The 22,048-nt window shown below is 35.8% G+C and overlaps 1 protein-coding gene across 3 annotated transcripts in view; it reads left to right on the top strand.

Annotated features, from left to right (window-relative positions):
- gpd2 (glycerol-3-phosphate dehydrogenase 2 (mitochondrial)) overlaps positions 1-16,638 on the top strand; it is a 28,797-nt gene extending 12,159 nt beyond the window's left edge. For all 3 annotated transcript variants that reach the window (XM_058778622.1, XM_058778624.1, XM_058778621.1), the window contains 8 exons: positions 5,077-5,211; positions 7,735-7,910; positions 8,396-8,527; positions 10,336-10,494; positions 11,850-11,962; positions 12,045-12,123; positions 13,270-13,368; positions 14,415-16,638. In XM_058778622.1, the coding sequence (XP_058634605.1) occupies positions 5,077-5,211; positions 7,735-7,910; positions 8,396-8,527; positions 10,336-10,494; positions 11,850-11,962; positions 12,045-12,123; positions 13,270-13,368; positions 14,415-14,540 (1,019 nt within the window). In that variant the 3' untranslated portion in view covers positions 14,541-16,638. The remainder of the gene's footprint in view (positions 1-5,076; positions 5,212-7,734; positions 7,911-8,395; positions 8,528-10,335; positions 10,495-11,849; positions 11,963-12,044; positions 12,124-13,269; positions 13,369-14,414) is intronic.
- Positions 16,639-22,048: the final 5,410 nt, after the last annotated feature.

Genomic DNA, 22,048 nt, shown 5'->3' with positions numbered 1-22,048 from the left:
TTGTCACAATGACAATGTAGGGGCAACGGGCAAGATCTTGTTGTTTGTCCCTCCAGTTCAGAGACTGTGTGCGAGAGAAAGAAGGATGATTTGATGTGATGAACAGAGAGATTTGAAAAATCTGGCCTGTTTAAAGGAGGGCTGCACTAAGAATAAAACAGAATTATGAAAACACCAACATAGAATTTCTAGATTTAACAATTGTTTGTATGTTATTGATTACTGATATAATGGCAGATATAAAGCTATAAAATTGTACCATTTACACACTCACACAAAATGTATTATATTGAAATAATGCGTACTCGCATATACTCTTGTAGCTCAACTGGTGGATATTGGCAGTGTCAGTGAGTTTTTAACTATTTAATGACACTGAATTGTACAGTCAGTTGCATATTCTCATGTGTGTATGTGTGCAAAGACAACATGTTGTTTCGTAATTTAAATAGTTGGGTTTTATTTGTCATTTTACTATTAAAGTGCCCCTACTAAGTATTTTTGAAAATGACCTTTCATGCAGTGTGTAACACAGCTCTAAGGGAATGAAAACATCCTGCAAAGTTTTAAATCTGAAAGTGCACCGTGTATAAAGTTATTGTCTCTCAAAAGAAAGAGTTGACTCTGATTAATTGAAACGAGTCGTTTTTAAAACGAATCCCAAGCCGTTTCATGTTGATGTTGAAATATTACCATATTGCCCGCTCACTTGTTGGTCTTTTTGCATTGCTTGAATGAAAATGCAAATTAATTCTTTGCCACTATAGGAGCTGCTTTTGGAGCGGTAAAAATAGCGGTTTCCTTGGTAACGCTGTACACAAAGCAGGCAGCACTGCTCACAAATGCTGCTTTATCGAGTTAGGTATAAACGGAGGTTGCAGCCAACTCCAAATGGGCGGGTCAGCTGCAAATGGGTGGGATTTATTCATATCATCTACACCAAACCCAACCCTAAATCTACCCTCTCCCAACCTACTTGCGGCGTAAGTCCCTCCCACTTGGAGGTCTCCGGTAGTAATGGGAAGTTCGGATCATTTTATTGACTCGGACTTTTGAGTCTTGTTCAGCAAAAAGAACAAATCTTTTTTTTCGAGTCATTTCTTTAATTTTAGCAAAATATAATTAAAATGTTATGTGCAACTTCCCTAACACATCTACTACTTACAGTGGGGCAAAAAAGTATTTAGTCAGCCACCAATTGTGCAAGTTCTCCCACTTAAAAAGATGAGAGAGGCCTGTAATTTTCATCATAGGTATACCTCAACTATGAGAGACAAAATGAGAAAAAAATCCAGAAAATCACATTGTAGGATTTTAAAGAATTAATTGGTAAATTCCTCGGTAAAATAAGTATTTGGTCACCTATAAACAAGCAAGATTTCTGGCTCTCACAGACCTGTAACTTCTTATTTAAGAAGCTCCTCTGTCCTCCACTCGTTACCTGTATTAATGGCATCTGTTTGAACTTGTTATCAGTATAAAAGACACCTGTCCACAACCTCAAACAGTCCAACTCCAAACTCCACCATGGCTAAGACCAAAGAGCTGTCAAAGGACACCAGAAACAAAATTGTAGACCTGCACCAGGCTGGGAAGACTGAATCTGCAATAGGTAAGCAGCTTGGTGTGAAGAAATCAACTGTGGGAGCAATTATTAGAAAATGGAAGACATACAAGACCACTGATAATCTCCTCGATCTGGGGCTCCACGAAGATCTCACCCGTGGGGTCAAAATGATCACAAGAACTGTGAGCAAAAATCCCAGAACCACACGGGGACCTAGTGAATGACCTGCAGAGAGCTGGGACCAAAGTAACAAAAGCCTCAAATCCTGCAGTGCCAGACGTGTCCCCTGCTTAAGCCAGTACATGTCCGGCCCGTCTGAAGTTTGCTAGAGAGCATTTGGATGATCCAGAAGAGGATTGGGAGAATGTCATATGGTCAGATGAAACCAAAATAGAACTTTTGGTAAAAACTCAACTTGTCGTGTTTGGAGGAGAAAGAATGCTGAGTTGCATCCAAAGAACACCATACCTACTGTGAAGCATGGGGTGGAAACATCATGCTTTGGGGCTGTTTTTCTGCAAAGGGACCAGGACGACTGATCCGTGTAAACGAAAGAATGAATGGGGCCATGTATCGTGAGATTTTGAGTGAAAACCTCCTTCCATCAGCAAGGGCATTGAAGATGAAACGTGGCTGGGTCTTTCAGCATGACAATGATCCCAAACACACCGCCTGGCAACGAAGGAGTGGCTTCAGAAGAAGCATTTCAAGGTCCTGGAGTGGCCTAGCCAGTCTCCAGATCTCAACCCCATCGAAAATCTTTGGAGGGAGTTGAAAGTGCGTGTTGCCCAGCGACAGCCCCAAAACATTACTGCTCTAGAGGAGATCTGCATGGAGGAATGGGCCAAAATACCAGCAACAGTGTGAAGACTTACAGAAAACGTTTGACCTCTGTCACTGCCAACAAAGGGTATATAACAAAGTATTGAGATGAAATTTTGTTATTGACCAAATACTTATTTTCCACCATAATTTGCAAATAAATTCTTTAAAAATCCTACAATGTGATTTTCTGGTTTTTTTTTTTTCTCATTTTGTCTCTCATAGTTGCGGTATACCTATGATGAAAATTACAGGCCTCTCTCATCTTTTTAAGTGGGAGAACTTGCACAATTGGTGGCTGACTAAATACTTTTTTGCCCCACTGTATGCAAACGTTGATCACACTACAAACAATACAAAACTATAATGGTAAGAAACAGAAAAGATGAATTCATTGTTTACCTGGGTCTTTAGTCTATGATTAGCTCACCTCACCTCTTATCTGACAAGTCTTCGGGTTTGAGTCGTTCGTTCATCACGTGACAGCCCCATAAACTTAACCAATGCAGTCTGAGCCGGAAAGAGAATTGATTAGTTCATCTCTCGAGTTTTCGGGTTTGAGTCGTTCGTTCATCACAGCTGCATCCGAAAACTGAAAAATGCTGCCTTCGGAGGACACATTCCAAGGTAGGAAGGCATCAAGGCACATCCGAATCCAAAGTTAGCTTCACTTCCTGTCTCATGAGATACCTTCATCTGATCGATTTTTGAAGGCAGCATAGATGTATCCTTCGCTGCCTTTGATATCCCAAAAAGGCAAAAAGTTTTCGGATGCAGCCCACGTGACAGCCTCATAAGCTAAACCTATGCAGTCAGAGCCGGAAAGAGAACTGATTAGTTCAACTCTCGAGTATTTCGAGTCGTTCGTTCTTTTGTCATGTGACGTGACCGCATTGGATAGTGAAATTAATTAATTTACAACCTTCCTTACAAACGGGTGCATAGTTATTATTATTATTATTTACTCTTACAGTTGACCTTGCATTCATGTCAACCTGTTGTTGGGGACTCCCAAAACCGAAATATGAACCTTTCATTGCCTATAATAGGGGCACTTTAATATAACACAATATGACAAAAATATCTGATTTTTTTCATAACCAGTGAACAGCATCAATTTTCTACCCAATATTTGAATGCAAGTGAAATTTTTCAGTTCGGTTTAAATTTATTTGCATAGACGTTTATTGATAAATGCCATTCAAAGCATTTTACAGGAAATGAGTCATAAGTGTGCAAGCTGAAGGTGAAAGTGAGAAGGGAAACTCCCTAGAAAGATACCAACTCCAGTACTATATTCTGTGACTATTCAGACTATTAATGTGTGTAGTACAGTATATAAGGAAAGAGGTATGAATACTTTGATTTACATTTGCACATCTGTTTTTTTTTTTTTACATTTAAACTTTTGCTTTTTTTTATTTCAGATTCTGTACCTCCCAGGGAATTCATAGAATAATAAAATCTATAAAATCCTCTATCCTGATACATGCATAACCATGTATAAATAAATTGATAAGTGCTGAAGGGTATCTCATTTGTGTCAGTTTTTGTCCTAAGCAGTTGCTACTGTGACAAACAACATTTACATTTTGTCAGTTTTTTTTAATTAAGCTTGGCTTAATTTAATTTTGATTTGTCATGTGGAAAGCCCCACCCACACCGAAAAATCACTGGTACCTCTCCTCATGTATATTTATCATCAGACAAGAATGAAGAAAGACTGTCTTCCAGTCTTCATCTGCAGTGCATTCCAAGAGAGTTCACTAACAGAGGGATATCTTTTGATTAACTGTGTTTTGTGATCAGTTGTGTCACTTCACACCCAATTTTCAAGTTCAAAATGGACAGACAAACTGCTTGTTGAAATCTTGTGATCTTGTTAGGATATGTTGCTTTGGATAAAAGCATCTGCAAAAGTAAAATTATTATCTTCCATTTTCAGTCTAATTTGACCAATGCTGGTAGTTTCAAAAATGAAAAAATGTAATATTGGCCTATACCAATATGGTTGCCGATATATAACATATAGTGATTGTGACTCTTCGAGAACTTCGAGTGCATTCCACAGCATGAAAATGAACTGAATGCTTCCCTTGTGAATTAGATTACTTGAATGCATTCGACAGCCCAGCGGTCTATTGCTGAGGTTCATTTAGACTCGAGGTGTGTGTGTGTGTGTGTGTGTGTGTGTGTGTTATTGGTCTCCCCAGTCTGCTGTCTGCAGAGCTCCCTAGCCTTGTCATAAATGTTTCAGAGATGCCCTTTGATAATGAGAGTGCTGTCTCTGTTTTTCCCCCCATTCAGAAATATCAACCTGCATATTACAGTGGCAGGTGTACCGCAGATCGATACACAACTCCCTCTTAATAATTAATGCTTGAGATGTCACCACAATAGGGAAATTGACTCTGGACTCATACATGATGTTCTAGTAATGGTTTGTTGGTTTAACAAAGCAACTCAAGTTTTATGGACAATCTCGCTTCCCATGTTCCCCTTTGGTCATTTATCAAACAAAATAGCTTTTAATGCAGACATCACTGTCATGTTTATGGATGTAGCTGTAAACAGGACACTGCATAAATACAATCGTGTAGCCTATTGTAGTCCTGTCAATCAGATACACTCCACACACACTTAAGCTGTCAGAGATTGTCAGCGTCTCTGGTGTCTTTGGTTCTCAGTGCGGCGAGGGGATGTCCTGGCGGCCTGGAGTGGCATTCGTCCGCTGGTCACCGACCCCAACTCCAAAGACACGCAGTCCATCTGTCGTAACCACATCGTCAACATCAGCGACAGCGGACTCATCACCATTGCTGGTCAGTGCCACTAACTTGTGCCTTGGTTTCCATTTTTCAAATGTTTTCTTTCATAAAATGGATTAATTTAGTTTTGTACGATATTAATTTTTTCATTATTTTTTATGGTTTTGAAAGAAGGCTCTTATGCTCACCAAGGCTGCACTGATTTGATTAAAAATACAATACAAAATACAAAATCCAGTTCCCCCTTTTCTATAGATATATTTATTGGGGATATGATGGTTTAATTTTGAAGGTTAAGAAATTGTCATTTTAAACTTGTACTGTAAAATACATTTGGATTTTTTTTCTTAAATGCTTTATCTTATAGTGAACATTATTACAATTGTAATATTTCTTATTTAGTTTAATATTTTTAGTAATAGTAATAATAATAATTTTAATAGTAATTTTAAGAATATTATATATTTATATATATATATATATATGTAATATCTGTGTGTGTATATATATATATCTCAGTCATAGCCAAAAATATTGGCACCCTTGCTAAATATGATCAAAGAAGGCTGTGAAAATTAATCTGCATTGTTAATCCTTTTGATTTTTTATTAAAAAAATTCACAAAAATTGAACCTTTCATTGGATAATAAGAATTTAAAATGGGGGGAAATATCATTATGAAATAAATGTTTTTCTTTAATACACATTGGCCACAATTAACGGCACCCTTTTATTCAATACTTTTTAAAACCTCCATTTGCCAGTTTAACGGCTCTAAATTTTCTCCTATAATGCCTGATGAGGTTAGAGAACACCTGACAAGAGATCAGAGACCATTCCTTCATCCAGAATCACTCCAGAACCTTTAGATTCCCAGCTCCATGTTGGTGCTTCTTCTCTTCAGTTCACCACTCATTTTCTACAGGGTTCAGGTCAGAGGACTGGAATGGCCAGCAGAAGCTTGGTTTTGTGCTCAGTGACCCATTTTTGTGTTGTTTTTGAGGTTTGTGTTTGGATTATTGTACGGTTGGAAGATCCAAACATGGCCCATTATAAGATTTCTGACAGAGTCAGGCACTTGATTTTTTTATCTGTTGGTATTTGATAGAATCCATGATGCCATGTGTCTAAACAAGATGTCCAGGACCTCCAGCAGAAATATAGGCCCACAACATCAAAAATACAGCAGTATATTTCATTGTACACATGGGGTACTTTTTATCCCTGTGTTCACCAAACCCATCTTGAGTGTTTGCTCCTAAAAAGCTCTTTTTTTTTTTTCATCTGACCATAGAAGCCAGTGCCATTTGAAGTTCCAGTCGTGTCTGATAACTGAATATGCTGGAGTTTGTTTTTGGATGAGCGAGGAGAATTTTTCTTGAAACCCTCCCAAACAACATGTGGTGATGTAGGTGCTGTTTGACAATTTGTTTTAAGGTTTTCTGACCCCCGAGACTCAACTATTTTCTGCAATTCTCCAGCTGTGGTCCTTGGAGAGTCTTTAGCCACTCAAACTCTCCTTCTCCCCATGCAGTAGGACGATATAGACACACGTCCTCTTCCAGGCAGTTTCATAACATTTTATGTTGATTGGAAATTCTTAATTATTGCCCTGATGGTGGAAATGGGAATTTTCACTGCTCTAGCTCTTTTCTTAAAGCCACTTCACTAATTTGTGCAGCTCAATTATCTTTTGCTGCACATCAGAAATATATTCTTTGGTTTTTCTCATTGTGGTGGATGATTAAGGGAATTTGGGCTTTGCTTTCCCTCCTATTTATATTTCTGTGAAACAGGAAGCCATGGGTGGATAATTTCATGTTCATAATCACCCTGGAGTGCTCAAAATTGTGAATATGAATGGGAATATACTTCAGAGATATTTTACTCATAAGAATTTCTAGGGGTGCCAATAATTGTGACCAACGTGTATTTGAGAAAAACATTTATTTCATAATGATATTTCCTCCCATTTTAAATTCTTATTATCCAATGAAAGGTTAGATTTTTGTGAATTTTTTAAATAAAAGATCAAAAGGATTAACAATGCAGATTCATTTTCACAGCCTTCTTTGATCATATTTACCAAGGGTGCCGATATTTTTGGCCATGACTGTATATATATTTTTCCAGTCCTTCTTCTTAATATCAATGCTGTGTTGCTTAACATTTTTGTGAAAACACACAAAAATACATTTTCTTTTCATGATAAAAAGAAAGTTCAAAACCACAGTATTTATTTAAAGTAGTATTTTTGTATCATTTAATACATCAACGCTGAATATGAGTATTAATTTCTTTAAAAAAAAGTACTGACCCCAAACTTTTGAATAGTAGTATACAATTAAAAAATAAATGTAGAATTTTTATTATAATGTAAAAAATGCAAATTAAAGACAAAAATTTATAATAAATCAAAACAATGAAATAAAAATATAAAAACATTAAATCTTAATATACACAAACATTTTTGTAACGAGGAGTTGAGGTTTTGTAATGAGGAATTGGCCACTAGGGTAACTGACGATTATTGCACTGAGGTTGTGTAAAGATTTCACAGCACTCTGTCTACTCTAGGTGGGAAGTGGACAACCTATCGTTCTATGGCTGAGGAGACTCTTGACGCAGCTATAAAGGCTCATAACCTCTCAGCTGGTCCCAGCAGGACGGTCGGTCTGATGCTGGATGGTGGGAAGGACTGGACCCCCACCCTGTACATTCGCTTGGTTCAAGACTACGGCTTGGAAAACGAGGTGGGTTTCGAAACCTAACTACTTAGCATTCTGCCAGTCAGAGCTCTTTGGAGCAGGTTCAGCTGCTCCATAACATTCAGTCCCCCATGATCCTGTGGGGGAGAGAAAGTCTGGCAACCCCTTGTTTGCAAGTGTGAGAGCTTGATGGAGCCGTAGTGCTACCATGGATGTTGTTTTGCCAGCATATTTAAAAAGGTCAGCATGCAGATATTTTTGACAGCACTTGACCTTTGGTGAGAGATATAAAAGAAGAGTTCGAATCGAAAACGGGGCCGTGTTTATTTGTCTGAACGCTTAATGAAGCAAAGGTGTTCATAAGCTAGTAAAGAAAACATCTCTACATCCTAAGTGAATGTTTAAAATCTAGCTTTGCTTACAGTGGGTTTCCTACACTGGGAAAGATAGGTGAATCATGAAACTTTCCACCATCTTGTTAATAATGGTTGTATCCTAAGGAATAACATGTTTATTTTCTGAACTCACAGGTTGCTCAGCACCTGGCAGCCACTTATGGAGGAAGAGCATTTGAAGTGGCCAAAATGGCCCAGGTGACAGGCAAGAGATGGCCTATAGTGGGGAAACGCCTCGTGTCTGAATTTCCCTACATAGAGAGTGAGGTAAGCACTCTGAAATTATAATACTGACAATTAACTTGCAGTGTACCATTTGTTGAACCCCAGCTTTAAAACATTACTGACCATTCTTACCTTAGCAACTTTTGATCTCAGCCATTTTCTCAGACAAGCTTTTGCTTCTTAAAGGGATAGTTCACCCAAAAATGAAAATTCTGTCTTTAATTACTCAACCTCATGTCGTTCCAAACCTGTAAGACCTTCATTCATCTTCGGAACACAAAATAAGATATTTTTGATGAAATCTGAGAGCTTTCTGACCCTGCATAGACAGCAATGAAACTACCACATTCAAGGCTCAGAAAGGTAGTAAGGAAGGACATCATTAAAATAGTCTATGTGACATCAGTGGTTCAACCGTAATTTTATGAAGCTACGAGAATACTTTTTGTGTGCTAAGAAAAAAATAACGACTTTATTCAACAATTTCTTCTCTTCCATGTCAGTCTCCTCCATCATTCACGAGAGTATCATGACGCATACATGTGCATTCCTCTGCTTGTAAACAAGGCACAGCGTATCTGGATTCTGCATCAGAACACCAGCTCCTGTGTCCGTATTTTTGATGTATATTAATTTGTGTTCCGAAAATGAACAAAAGTTACAGGTTTGGAACCACATGAGGGCAGGGAATTATTGACAGAATTTTCATTTTTGGGTGAACTATCCCTTTAATAATGTAATGGTGCATTCAAGTCATCCTATGAAGTATGTATTAACGAGTTGGAAAGTCATAATTCCGACATTGTGTGTTCAGATCACTTTGGTCGGAGTAAAGGTAAAGGTTTTTTTTAACACTGCCTCGACAAAATGATGAAAAGTCTAATGAGCATAAGGTATGTTTTAGTTTATTAAGGAGCTGTAAATGGAATTTTTATATTCTATCATAATTGTACAATACTACCGTATTTTATACCTGTACATACAGCTTAGCTTTTTTTAATGAATTTTTTTCCCACTTGTAATTACAACATTGTGGTGGCGTTAATACGCACTTAACTCCTTAATACTATCTACCATCCAACACGACTTAAACGCACATAAATCAATGGAGGATCGTCTATGGAGGTGCTTGAAGAGTTTCAAAGCAATTTTGTGCAGATTGTCCAGAAATATGGTAAAATGTTGTTGCTGTAATCAAAGGTTTACAGTATATTTTAATTTACTAAATATTTTAATTAATTTTGAGCTGTTCATTCTATCTCATTTTATTTGCATATTTGATTCATTTGGTTGTAGGGGTGCTAATAAGAGTTCGCACGGCACACAGTTCACACACACACACACACACACACACACACACACGTAGTGAACGCATTGTAGAAACATTAGGAAGAGTTCTTCTCATTTACACCAATATCATCTGTTCTAATCACTTTTGTCTTTACAGTTGACTCCATTTTTGATTCTGATGTGCAGTCTCCACAGTTTTTACCAGAAATAAGTACTTTGAAAAAGCTCTTTGCAATTTCACACTTCATAACAGTCCATGAACACACTGAAAGTCATGCTGAAAGTCATGCTGAAAGTCATGCTGCTTCTTGAAATCTCAAGTTATTCTTCCTATATTGTTTCTTGAGAGGCGGAGCTTAGTAAAGGGTCAAATACTTGAACTGTCATTATTAAAAATAAGTAAGATTCACTGCTGGGTTGAAAGCTAAACTTCATATTTGAAAATATTACCAGTTATTCAGTCAGTCTAAAAATACATAAATGTCTGTTTGTCTTCCAAACAGTTTCTGTTAAAACTGACTTGAATGAAAATGAAAGTGATGTTTTCTGTCTGGATTTAGGTGCAGTACGCTGTAAAGGAGTACGCATGTACAGCCATCGATGTGATTTCTCGCCGAACTCGACTGGGCTTTCTGAACGTGCATGCTGCAGACGAGGCTCTGCCACTTATCGTTGAGATCATGGGCAAAGAACTGCAGTGGACTGAGCAAAAAAAGAAAGTATGTAATACTTAGAATACAGATTGACAGTGTTTCTTTTTTTTTTATTTTTTTTTTAAATGAAAGCAGAATTCACTTTAAGTTCACATTTTAGTGTTCAATTCAAATTCATGAGAACATTTTAGTTCAATACTTGATTTATTGAATTTATTGGTTGTGCAAACCTGTTACCCTTTCCCTGAACACAGCTTTTTTTTTTTTGTCCTGACCGAAAGCTAAAGGTCTCAGCCAGGTTAATTTAGGTAACAGCTAATAATAGGCCTCAGCTATTGTTAGTTTGACTCTTAAGTAGTCTTTTTAACAAGGAGTCTCCACTCCACGATAAGATCACAATTCAGTTGTACAATGAACGCCCAGCACAACACCTCAAGATGACTATGGCTATTACGTCTGTGCTCGGAGGAGTGTTTGAAAGTGTGCGTGTAGTGCGTTTGTAAGGGAGTGATAGAGTTACTCCAGCTTTTGCACGTTGGTCGTAGGTTTCCTGTCTGATAAACAGAAGCACTAATAATAGCACTGATCACTGTGCAGCTTTGATACTGTTCAGTTCCCATGAGTTCAGCGCTCAGATCTGCTCACAATGCAGGTGCACCACACCCACCAAACACATGCACGGACACAGACACAATGCTCTGCTGGGAGCCTCGATCCAGTGCAGGTATATCACAGCTCTGCAAAGGCAAGCCAGTATTCTCAGCCTGTGCATTGCAGAAATGTTCATGTTACTGTGTTTCAGCTGCATGAAACACTTTGAATCCTGAATTTACTTTTTACTTTTTAATTAACTAATTACTCAATTAATTCATTTATTTTATTGCTGTATCTTTAAGGCTTCTATGTAAATGCCTTCTTCAGGCATGAAATGAAATAAAACAGCACTATGATGCAAGATTTGTTGAAATTATTCAGAATTATAACGAGGCTTTAATTTATTTATTTACTCCTTGAAGACTTTTATGTAAATGCCTTATTCAGACAAAAAATCTTTATATAAAGATAATAAGATAAAATACTTGTAATTCATCTTTATATGACCATTCACCACCGTCTATCTGACCCTTAAAATGGATTTTTTAATTTGTGTGTGTGTGTGTGTGTGTGTGTGAACTGTATGTTTTGCTGTGCCATGAGGGCTTCAGTGTAAATGCCTCCTTCAGACAAGAAATGAGAAACAACACTGACACAAACCGTGAGCTTTCTGTTGGGTCCGGTATAGTTTTTAACTCCCCCCTTCTTCAGTAATTTGCAAAACATGCATTGTACTGCAAAGGTTTTTAAAACATGTACATGTACATTTATTCACTTGTTTCTAACCTTAAGTTACTGATTGTGTTTTTGGTTTTGTTTGTCTATAGGAAGAGCTGGAGGCAGCAAAGAAGTTTCTGCACCTGGAGATGGGTTACAAAGCTCGCTCTGAGCAGCTCAGCAAGACAACAGAGATCTCACTCACTGCCCCAGAGATAGCAAGGTATGAGATGAGTGTGTGAGTTCAAGTGTACAAGATCCTACATCTCTCACTTTCCTAATATTGTCATTATTATGACTGACAGGTATAAGAAGCGTTTTTACAAGTTTGATAAGGAGAGCAAAGGCTTTATCACAACAGTGGATGTCCAGCAAGTGCTAGAGGTGAGCTTCCTTAATATTTTAGATTGAAAAAAAAATACTGTTAGTTAGTGCTGTCAATCGATTAATCGTCATTAATCGCATCCAAAATAAAAGTTTTTGTTTACATAATATATGTGTGTGTACTCTGTATATTTATTGTGTGTGTATAAATACTCACACATGCATCTATATTTAAGAAAAATATGTAACGTTTATATAATAAATATATTTATATATGATATAAATTATATGAATATAAATATATACATGTAAATATGTTCAAAATATATGCTGTATTTGTGTATATTTATATATACATACTAAATATACACAACACACACATATATTATGTAAACAAAAACTTTTATTTTGGATGCGATTAATTGTGATTAATCGTTTGACAGCACTACTGTTAGTACAAGACAAAAAGACAAAAGCATCTGCCAAATGCATAATAAGTTTAGTTTTGCTTGACCATTTTCCACCCTTTCTCTGATCAATGTTTTATATATACAGATTAGACTTACAGTATACAGTAAATGGTTCACCCAAAAATGAAAATTGTCATTGTTTACTCACCCTCATGTTCCATGTTTTCCTCATGTTTTCCAAACCTGTATGAGTTTCTTTCTTCTGCTGAACCCAAAAGAAGATACTTTGAAGAATGTGTGTAACCCAGCAGTTTTAGTTAACAGCTGACTTCCATCATGTTGAAAACTGAAAAGCTACTGTCAATAGTTTAGTTACCAACATTCTTCAAAATATTTTCTTTTGTGCTCAAGAGAATAAAGGGAATAAAAAAACTCACCCAGTTTTGGAACAGCATGAGAGTGAGTAAACAATGACAGAATTTTCATTTTTGGGTGAACTATCCCTTTAAATGTCTTATGTTCGCCAAACAATCTTAACATTAAAAATGGTTTCAAATATTTTTAATAAACGTATAGGTGAATGCATGCTGAGGTGCTGAGAAAAAGGAGTGATGGGCAGAGATCGAAGCACGTGTTTGTATTACCAAAGAATAAGATTTTAAATCATTTCTCTCGTAAATTGCTTATTAACTGTCATTCGCTCCGCTCTCATTGTCTCTGGTTTATGTGCGGTCCTTAACATTTTCCTTTAATGTCTCTTAGTTACTGACTCTATAAATGATTTGTGTTCTTTCAGAAACTCAGCATTCAGATTGATGAGAACGCCCTTCATGAGATCCTCAACGAGGTGGACCTCAACAAAAACGGGCAGGTGGAACTGGATGAGTTCTTACAGGTATGAGCAGCTATTTCTAGACTAAAGCTTGTCTTGGTGTCACTCTGGTTTTCAGGCAGGATTTGTAGGTGTGAAAGCCTCAAAATTAAAAGTGCTTGTTATCTTCATGTCATTACATCTATGTTTTGTCATAAGCCGACTGGTTCACAGTGATTGGTCCTCCTGAAATATCATATCTACGTCAGAAGGAGTATAAAGTAGATCTGGTGTCTCTAGAGTTTCAGTTAATTAATAACGAGCGCCACTTTTTCTGTACTTTTTACTATAATGAAGCATGAACTAGATTACCATATATGGGTCAGTAGAAAGGTGTTAAAAGTAATAACCTTTCTGGGGTTTGAACCAGTAAGCTTTAAATTACTAGACCAGGCTTTAACCAAAGTTCGTTTAGGTCAGGTCAGTTCACTTGGCGGCCATATTGGTAATGCCTTTGGACAACTTGTTCCGGTCATTTAAGTACAGCAAAGTAGTGGGTCAAGATTACATTTGATGAACATTAACACTGTCATTCAAAAGTTTGGGGCCAGATTTTTTTTTTTTTTTTTAGAAATTAATACTTTTATTCAGCAAGGAAGCTTTAAATTGACCAAAAAATTGGTATTTTAAATGCTGTTTGAACTTCCTATTCATCAAAGAATAAATAGAAATAACTGTTTTCAGCATTTCTAATAATAATAAGTGTTTCTTGAGCATCAAATCGGCATATTTCTGTAGGATCATGTGACACTAATGACTGGAGTAATGACTAATGAAAATTCAGCTTTGCCGCTACAGAAATAAACAGTATTTTAAAATAGAAAAACTTTTTTTTTTAAATTGCAAAAGGTTTTTCGATATTTTTGAGCAAAGAAATTCATCCTTGTCGTGAAATTCAAAAACATAAAAAAAGTCCGATCCCAAACATTCAAATGGTAGTATATTTCAAGTCAGAAATAGATCATTTTATCTTAAGTTGTGCCTCTTAAGCTTAAATCATACACAATAATGTGGCCGTAAACTTTAAGCTACAGTGATTATGCATCTGTTTTGCTCTCTGATTGGTTCAGCTCATGAGTGCAGTCCAGAGAGGCCACATCTCTGACAGTCGTCTGGCTATCCTGATGAAGACGGCCGAGGAGGGGTTGGATCTGAGAGGACCTGTCACGGTTGACCGCAGTGGAGGCGGTGTTTGAATCCCAACTACAAACCAAAACATCCACCAGACAACGGCTCCCACCACAAAGTTGGATAAACACCAAAAAGCGCTGACCACTGTGCCCACGCTGGTCAGATCACAAGCACATCCTCTCAAGTCATTAACTCACCCAACCAGCTGGCTGCCATTGACTACAATCTTTTTCTCTTTAACTTTTGTTTTAGCAAGCTTATTTAAATTGATTTTAATGAAAAAAAGATATTATTAGAGCAGAATATATTCTTAAAAAATATTTTAAAGCGTATTCTAGGCTCTATATTTTTTATCTAATGCATGCAGTGCCATGTTGTGTGACCTGGTAAGCATGAATAGATTGTCTCTTTAATATTTCTCTGAGCAGCTTTATCCATTGTGCTTTCTGTTGTGCCATTTTATTAACGCAGATTATTTGCTACTGAACGCAGTGAGGTGAAATTCAAGGGCTCCTAGTGTCTTCTGAGCTAAACAATGCACTATATTTGAATTTCGCGGTTTTACTCTGCATACTGCTTAATTGTTACTGTTCTGAATTACAGTGATGAAATGTGTTTTTTGTTTTTGTTGTATTATTTTAATCATTTTAAATATTTTTTTATTTTCTGAAAAAAAGTATTTATTCAAAATCTATAATTTCCTTCATACTTTTGATAAATCCTGTCTTGTTTTTAATTAATGTGATTATGTTGAAAGTATACAATTGTATTACTGTAGACAGATGAGTTATTTTAGTTTGTCTTAAACGGGTTGTTTTCAGACTTTGCATTAGCTCTGGTTCAACAGGAGGGTTTTAAAATTATAATGAAATGTAAGAGCTTTTGTCTGAATGTTGAACATTTTATCCCTTATTCAAATTCATGAACAATTGAAACTCCACTTCATTATGTTTCCTATAAAGCCTTGCCTGTAAAAGTAATTGATTATCCATTTGTCATGAAATAATAAGGGAATATTATAACTGTAAACTTGATGTAGAGCATAGCAGGGAATGTACTAAATGTGCCTTGCTTCTTAAAGGTATAGTTCATTCAAAAATGCAAATTCTGTCATCATTTACTAACCCTCATTTCGTTCCAAACCAATACGGCTTATTTCTTCTGCAGAACATAAAAGAAGATATATTAAAGAATGTGTGTAACCCAACAGTTTTAGTTACAGTTGACTTCCATCGTGTTGAAAACTGAAAAAAAAAAAAACACTGAAATATTTGGCAACACTTTACTAAAACCCATTATGTATAATGGATTATAAAAGTAGTTTAGTAGCATGAATAATTGTAACTACAGTTATCTATTCATTGTTAGACTGTGCATTTTAAATTCGGGTTATAATTATTTACTACAAGATATAATGTATTACAACACACATTATCAATATTTATAAGGCATTATATCCTTTAATAATCCTTTATAATGCATTATACATTAAGGCTTTAAGTAAAGTAAAGTGTTACCAAATATTTTACAAAATATCTTTTATGTTCCACAGAAGAAAGACATACATACATGTTTGGAACGACATGATGATAACAATATTTTCATCTTTGGGTGAACTACAACTTTAAAAAGACACTTAATGAACTTTGCATGTCGAAACGCACAGTCCGACACACACTAAAAGAGAGCGATCTTTTACTTGACTTTGTATTTTTGTGGTTTAACATGCTTATGTATTTTTATAATCAGTTTATTTATGTTCATACTTTCAGCAGATGGAAACTGCTTTTAACTTGGATGCTTTAAGCTTGATAATCTAAAAGAAATGTGTTTTGTACAACGAGACTACTCAGAATTTAAGTCCATCATGATATATTTGGGTTTTTTAAAGCTAAAAGAAGACCACATAGATTGTCATAGATCTTCAAGGATCAATGTTGTTTGTCAGGTTTGAATGCAATGATGGAGAAAGAGGGGAACTGTCGACTTTTGCACATGAGAGCAGAAGCAGTTAAATTAATTTACTGTTTGTCCCAACAAGATGTAATTTCAGCCTGATCCTGATTGAAAGAAATTTATTATTGTATGAAAAAAGTATAGTAAACCAATCTGCAAAGCCTGAGAAACACAATTCTGTAATTAAATGTATCTGGTTGCCTTCTGCATTGTTTGGACGTGCCTTTATTTTGTGAGTGACTCTCATTATGCTCAATGACTTCATATTTCTCACATAACATTTGTGCCAGTTTAAGCTTGTCATGTCTCCTTCTCATGTATGCATGCACATACAGTGTTTCCTTCCCCCAGCTATTCATTTTGATGGAAGATGTCAACGAATTGACTCTAAAGCCACCACTATAGGCCTGATGAATGTATTACGCTGGAATATAGCTGATTAATAGGTGTCTGGGCCAGAAGGGTCTTTCAGTAGCAGGGCATCTCGTCATGCGCCTGCCTAATAATCCCTGTAGCTGTGGACTCTTTCACAGTGTGAGATGAGTGTGGCCCATTCCAGTGTGATCAGCACCTAGCAAAATGCAATTAAACTAGCATCCCAGGTCTGTCTAATCCTCATTTCAGATGGTGCCTGTATAGCCCTGTGAATCCGATATAATTACACTGAATGCATATTAAGCAGAGGTCCTGGTAAAGCACCTTAAAGGGATAGTCCAGCCAAAAATGAAAATTCTGTCAGCATTTACTCACCCTCATGTCATTCCAAAGCTGTATGACCTTTTTTCTTTGATTACACATAAAAGAAGATATTATGTTGGTAACCAAACAGTTTTGGTTCCTATTAATAATAAATAATTATTCATTTTATTTATGGGCGCCTTTCAAGACATTCAAGGACACCATACAAATAATAAGATACATAAACAATAAATTAAAAGAAAGAAAAGACAATGCATAATAATACACAAAACTATCTCAATCAGAATAAGCTAATCTAAAAAAAAAAAAAAAAAAAGAGTCTTAAGACATTTTAAAAAATTGAGGGAAGGTTTTTCAAAGATTCTGAGCCCTACAATTGAAAGGGCTACAATCTACATCCTACGGTAGTCAAACATACAGATGGTACAACTTAAGTCACAGAAGCAGAAGACCTGAGAGAGCGGTAGGCAGAGGCGGACAAAGTACACAACTTCATTACTTGAGTAAAAGTACAGATACTACTGGTCAAATACTACTCCACTACAAGTGAAAGTTGTAAAGAAAGATTTATACTTAAGTAAAAGTATGGAAGTACATGTTTTTAAAAGTACTTAAGTATCAAAAGTAAAAAGTAAATGCATTGTTTTATTGTCGCATTGTTGTATACTTACAATAACTTATACAACAAATGCAACCTACTGAATACACTGATTAGCTTGTATTATCTTTGGAATTAAGAGCTTTTATGTTACAAAACCTATTGAAATGGAACAACTGAATTAAGATAATCAACTTTATTTTTTTATTTAACACTCCTTCAACTACATTGAACTCATTTTAATACTTGTTTAAAAGTTACAAAGTTATTTTTCAAAGAGATACTGAAGTCTATGATATGGTTCATTTTAGGCAAACAAAGCAAACATTGAAAAGAAAACGAATCTTTAGTCTTTTCAGAAAACTGGATCATACTCTCTCAGTATGGCCATGGGTGTGCAGGTTGCACCAAAGAACAGTCTTTTTGAATTTTGCCATCAACTGATCAGTGTTCAGAAAATGCTCAGAAATAGCTTGGGTTGGGCATTGCTTGAATTTTATCCATTCCGATTCTGATTCTGCTTATTGATTTCAATTCTTATCAATTCCCAGTTTAGATTCTAAAGTTGTAAAAAATGAAAATGAAGTAAAAATTTTGACCTGTATGATCATTTAGCCTACTTATTGATAATTTGTTTGCAAAATAATATATGTATTTATGTGCAGTGTTTTGACAATAAAATAATGCTCAGATTTATATATTTCCCTGACCAGTTTTTAGCAGCAATTTACCAGTAGGCCTAAGCTTTTTATATTTATATATATATTAGCATACCATTTGTATTGCCATAGTTTAACTACAAAAATTAAACTATAGTTACTATGATGAATTTAATGAATATAATGAATTTTGTGGTTACTGATGTTTTACTACAAATAGCATAATTATGGTTACAATAGTGAGAAAATAGTACATTTGTGGATACTGTGATTTTACTGCAAATACCATAGTTATGGTTACTAAAGTAAAAACATGGTTTAACTACAAAGGGCTTTAATGAGTTAACACATGCCTTTTTTTTTTTTTCTTTTTTTTTTTTAGAGCGCTTTTAGCTGTGCAGTAGCGCAGACGTTTACATTAGTTTTCCCGAGGTTGCCAGATTTGTGTAAAAAAACTCAGTCAAATGTCCATTCAAAGCTAGGTGGGAAACTGCTGGCTTAGAAACACTGTAAGACTTGGCAACACAGGAAGGTCCTGGCAGATCGCAGGCCGGATTTTCGCAGAAAAAAAGTTAAGTGAAAATGAAAATGCGCGCACAGGAAAAACGGCTACATATAACGACTTTCTACTTGGGGACCTTGATATAAATGTAGTTGAGTAAAAAGTAGGATATTTGTCTTTAAAATGTAGTGAAGTTAAAGTCGCAAGTTTCCAGAAAAAATAATACTCAAGCAGTGTTGGGTAAGTTACTTTCAAAAAGTAATAAATTACAGTTACTAATTACATCATCAATATTGTATTTAAATTACAGTACTTTACTGATTACTCTGTCTGAAAAGTAACTTAGTTACGCAATAAGTAACTTAATTATTCAAATCGCTAAGCTACATCTTAAAATCCCTATAAACCTTAATAGAAATTAAACTGTTTATTCTTTCAATTTGAGTCAAACATAGAATAGTTTAGCCTTTTATCTTTAACACAACTTTAATACTAAAACATTTTTATAAAAAATGTTAACCTTCTTTGGTTAACAAATATAAATACTCTGCAAAATATCTGAATAACAAAAAAGCTTAAAAGTTAAACAATACATTTCAGTTTGGTAAGATGTTCAGGAAAAGCCCAACTAGTAAAATCCATACAGGTTTATGTAAAAATAACACGTTAACTAATGTAGGTAAGAATAAATTACAGAAATGATCTTCTGAATAAAGCCGTGTCAGATCGCGCTGTTCTTATGAGGTAAATTATAAATAAGATAAATCATAGCAGGTCTTCTTTCAAAAATGATGAAAATTAGATGAATCTTGTTTTTTTTTTTTTTTTTTAATCTATCTAGGTGTGGGCGTTTGCGTTGGATGAGTGACCGTGTAGGCCTATACCCGCACGCACACAATGCATATTTTTCAATTAAAGACAACTTATGGATTTATATGGGCTGCTTTTGGTGCTTGACACCTTTTTATTGGTAATTTTGTGTCTCAAGAATAAGGTTAAGAATTATGCTATTAGTTATCCTACTTAAATATAAAATGTTTTTCTCTATTTAACAGCATTACAATAGTGAAAGACGTCTTACTGACCACGTCTCTTGCGCGGCGGTATGTTGGACTCATGAAAAATAATCACTTTGTTTGCATTCACCAAAACTGATTTACTGAAGTCAAAACACGGACGGAATTCGCGATAGTGAATTTAAAATCAGGGCCTCAAATTTAGGCCCTGGCCCGGCCCGTGTCCGACAGCTTATCAGAATTACCGACCCGAGCCCGTCGTTTTCCCCCCTTCTCCCAAAACAGCTTACTACTGTTTCGGCTATTAAAATAGTTCAGTTTTGTATGTAATGGCAAAATTATTATATTTCGTTTCGGTTTTTTTTAATTTTAATTAAGTTAATTTAGAAAGTATTTAGGAGTATTTTTGTTCGTTAAATATAAGTTTTATATAACGTATAACGACCAAGCGGCCAGCGGCAGTGAGCTGATCATAGCCTATGTTTGATCAATTCATCACGACTTGCCTAAAATAAAATCTATAGATATACTAAAACAGTTCAAGCATATAACAAGGTTTAAACGTTAAACCTGCGCTAATGTGCGCTAACCTATATCCAAGTTGTACGGAGAGTGGAAGCTAAGCGCGCTCTGAAGGACATGGAGGCACCAGGGAAACCACTTGCATTTTTTTTTTCAGTGGAAACAATTTAAAATAGCCTACGCCGTCATTTTTTTTTCTGATAAAGGTAAGAGTAATAGATCATTCGGAACTGTAAAGGGTCTACTTTTATTTGTGTGCACTCACAATATCAACAAAACGTTGTGCTTTTATTAAACAAAGAAAACATACATGATGCGCTTTCTGGCGTCTGGTCTTGAGCACCTCTTTTTTTATAATCTTAATCATAATCAATAAAGATGCATTTATCTCTAAAGGCGCGTATAATGAGGAGACAGCGAGTCAGGATCAGCAACTTCAGCCTTGTGACAGGGACTAAAACATTAGTTTATTAGTAAATAATTCAAATAGGTCCTTACTATTTCCTGCGGACACATTCATGATCGTGTTTGCTGGGGCTTTGCGGTAAGATTTAGCCTAATTGCGTGCATTTGAACGCAGAACTCTTCAGCTGTGCTGAAGTCACTTGCTCTCGCTGCTGCTGCGGGACACTAAACACCGTCGAGCCGCTCTCAGTCGCGGCAGCACGGTCTTGGCTAACACGGGACGGTTGGCAACCCTACTTATATGTATCTGAGTATTTAAGGTTTCTCTGTGAATCAGGAAAATCTGAAAGTGAACGAACCGGCGCGCGGAGGGTTAACGCCGCTGCATTCAATTTTATCTTTAGATGGTAACTTTAGATTTCAAATTCAATATTGATTTTAGAACTGTTGAAATTATTTAGTGTATGTAACGCAAGTACTTTATAAGTAACTGTAATTAAATTACCCAAAAATGAACAGTAATCCCTTACTTTACTTTTTCAGTGGATAAGTAATTTAATTACAGTAACGCGTTACTTAGTAACGCGTTACACCCAACACTGTACTCAAGTAAAGTACAGATACTTAAAAAGTGTACTTAAGTACAATACTCAAGTAAATTTACTTCGTTTCTGTCCACCTCTGCGGGTAGGTGAATACACAAGAAGAGGTGGTGTTCAGTAGTGTTCTGAGCTGAGCTGCTGAATTCTGGACCATTTGAAGTTGAGAAGAGAATTACAATAGTCAATACGAGATGTAACGAATGCATGTACAAGGACAGCAGTACTTTTAGCAGAAAGCAATGGTCAAAGACGATTAATATTTCGTAAATGATAATATGCTGACCAAGTAATACTATTTACATGTGCCTCAAAAAATAAAACGAGATAACAGAATTATTGATAGTCAATGTAAAACTTTCAAAATTTTGCAGTTTTGATTTAGTGCCTGTTAATTTCATTTCAGTATTCTCACTAATGTAAACCATGATTTAATTACAGGTAAACAAAGCAAAAGAGAGGAAGGTGATAATGTTGAATTAGGCTTGAAGACAAATAGAGCTGGGTGTCATCAGCACAACTATTTAAATTTATACCAAATTTACAGAAAATTTGTCCTAAAGGCAATAGATAAATAATAAACAGAAGAGTGCCCAAAGCTGAGCCCTGAGGCACGC

Source organism: Onychostoma macrolepis, chromosome 06 (genome assembly GCF_012432095.1).
Source record: "Onychostoma macrolepis isolate SWU-2019 chromosome 06, ASM1243209v1, whole genome shotgun sequence".
Lineage (NCBI taxonomy): Eukaryota > Metazoa > Chordata > Actinopteri > Cypriniformes > Cyprinidae > Onychostoma > Onychostoma macrolepis.
Note: the sequence above shows the minus strand (reverse complement) of the source record. Positions and strands in the feature narration are given on the sequence as shown.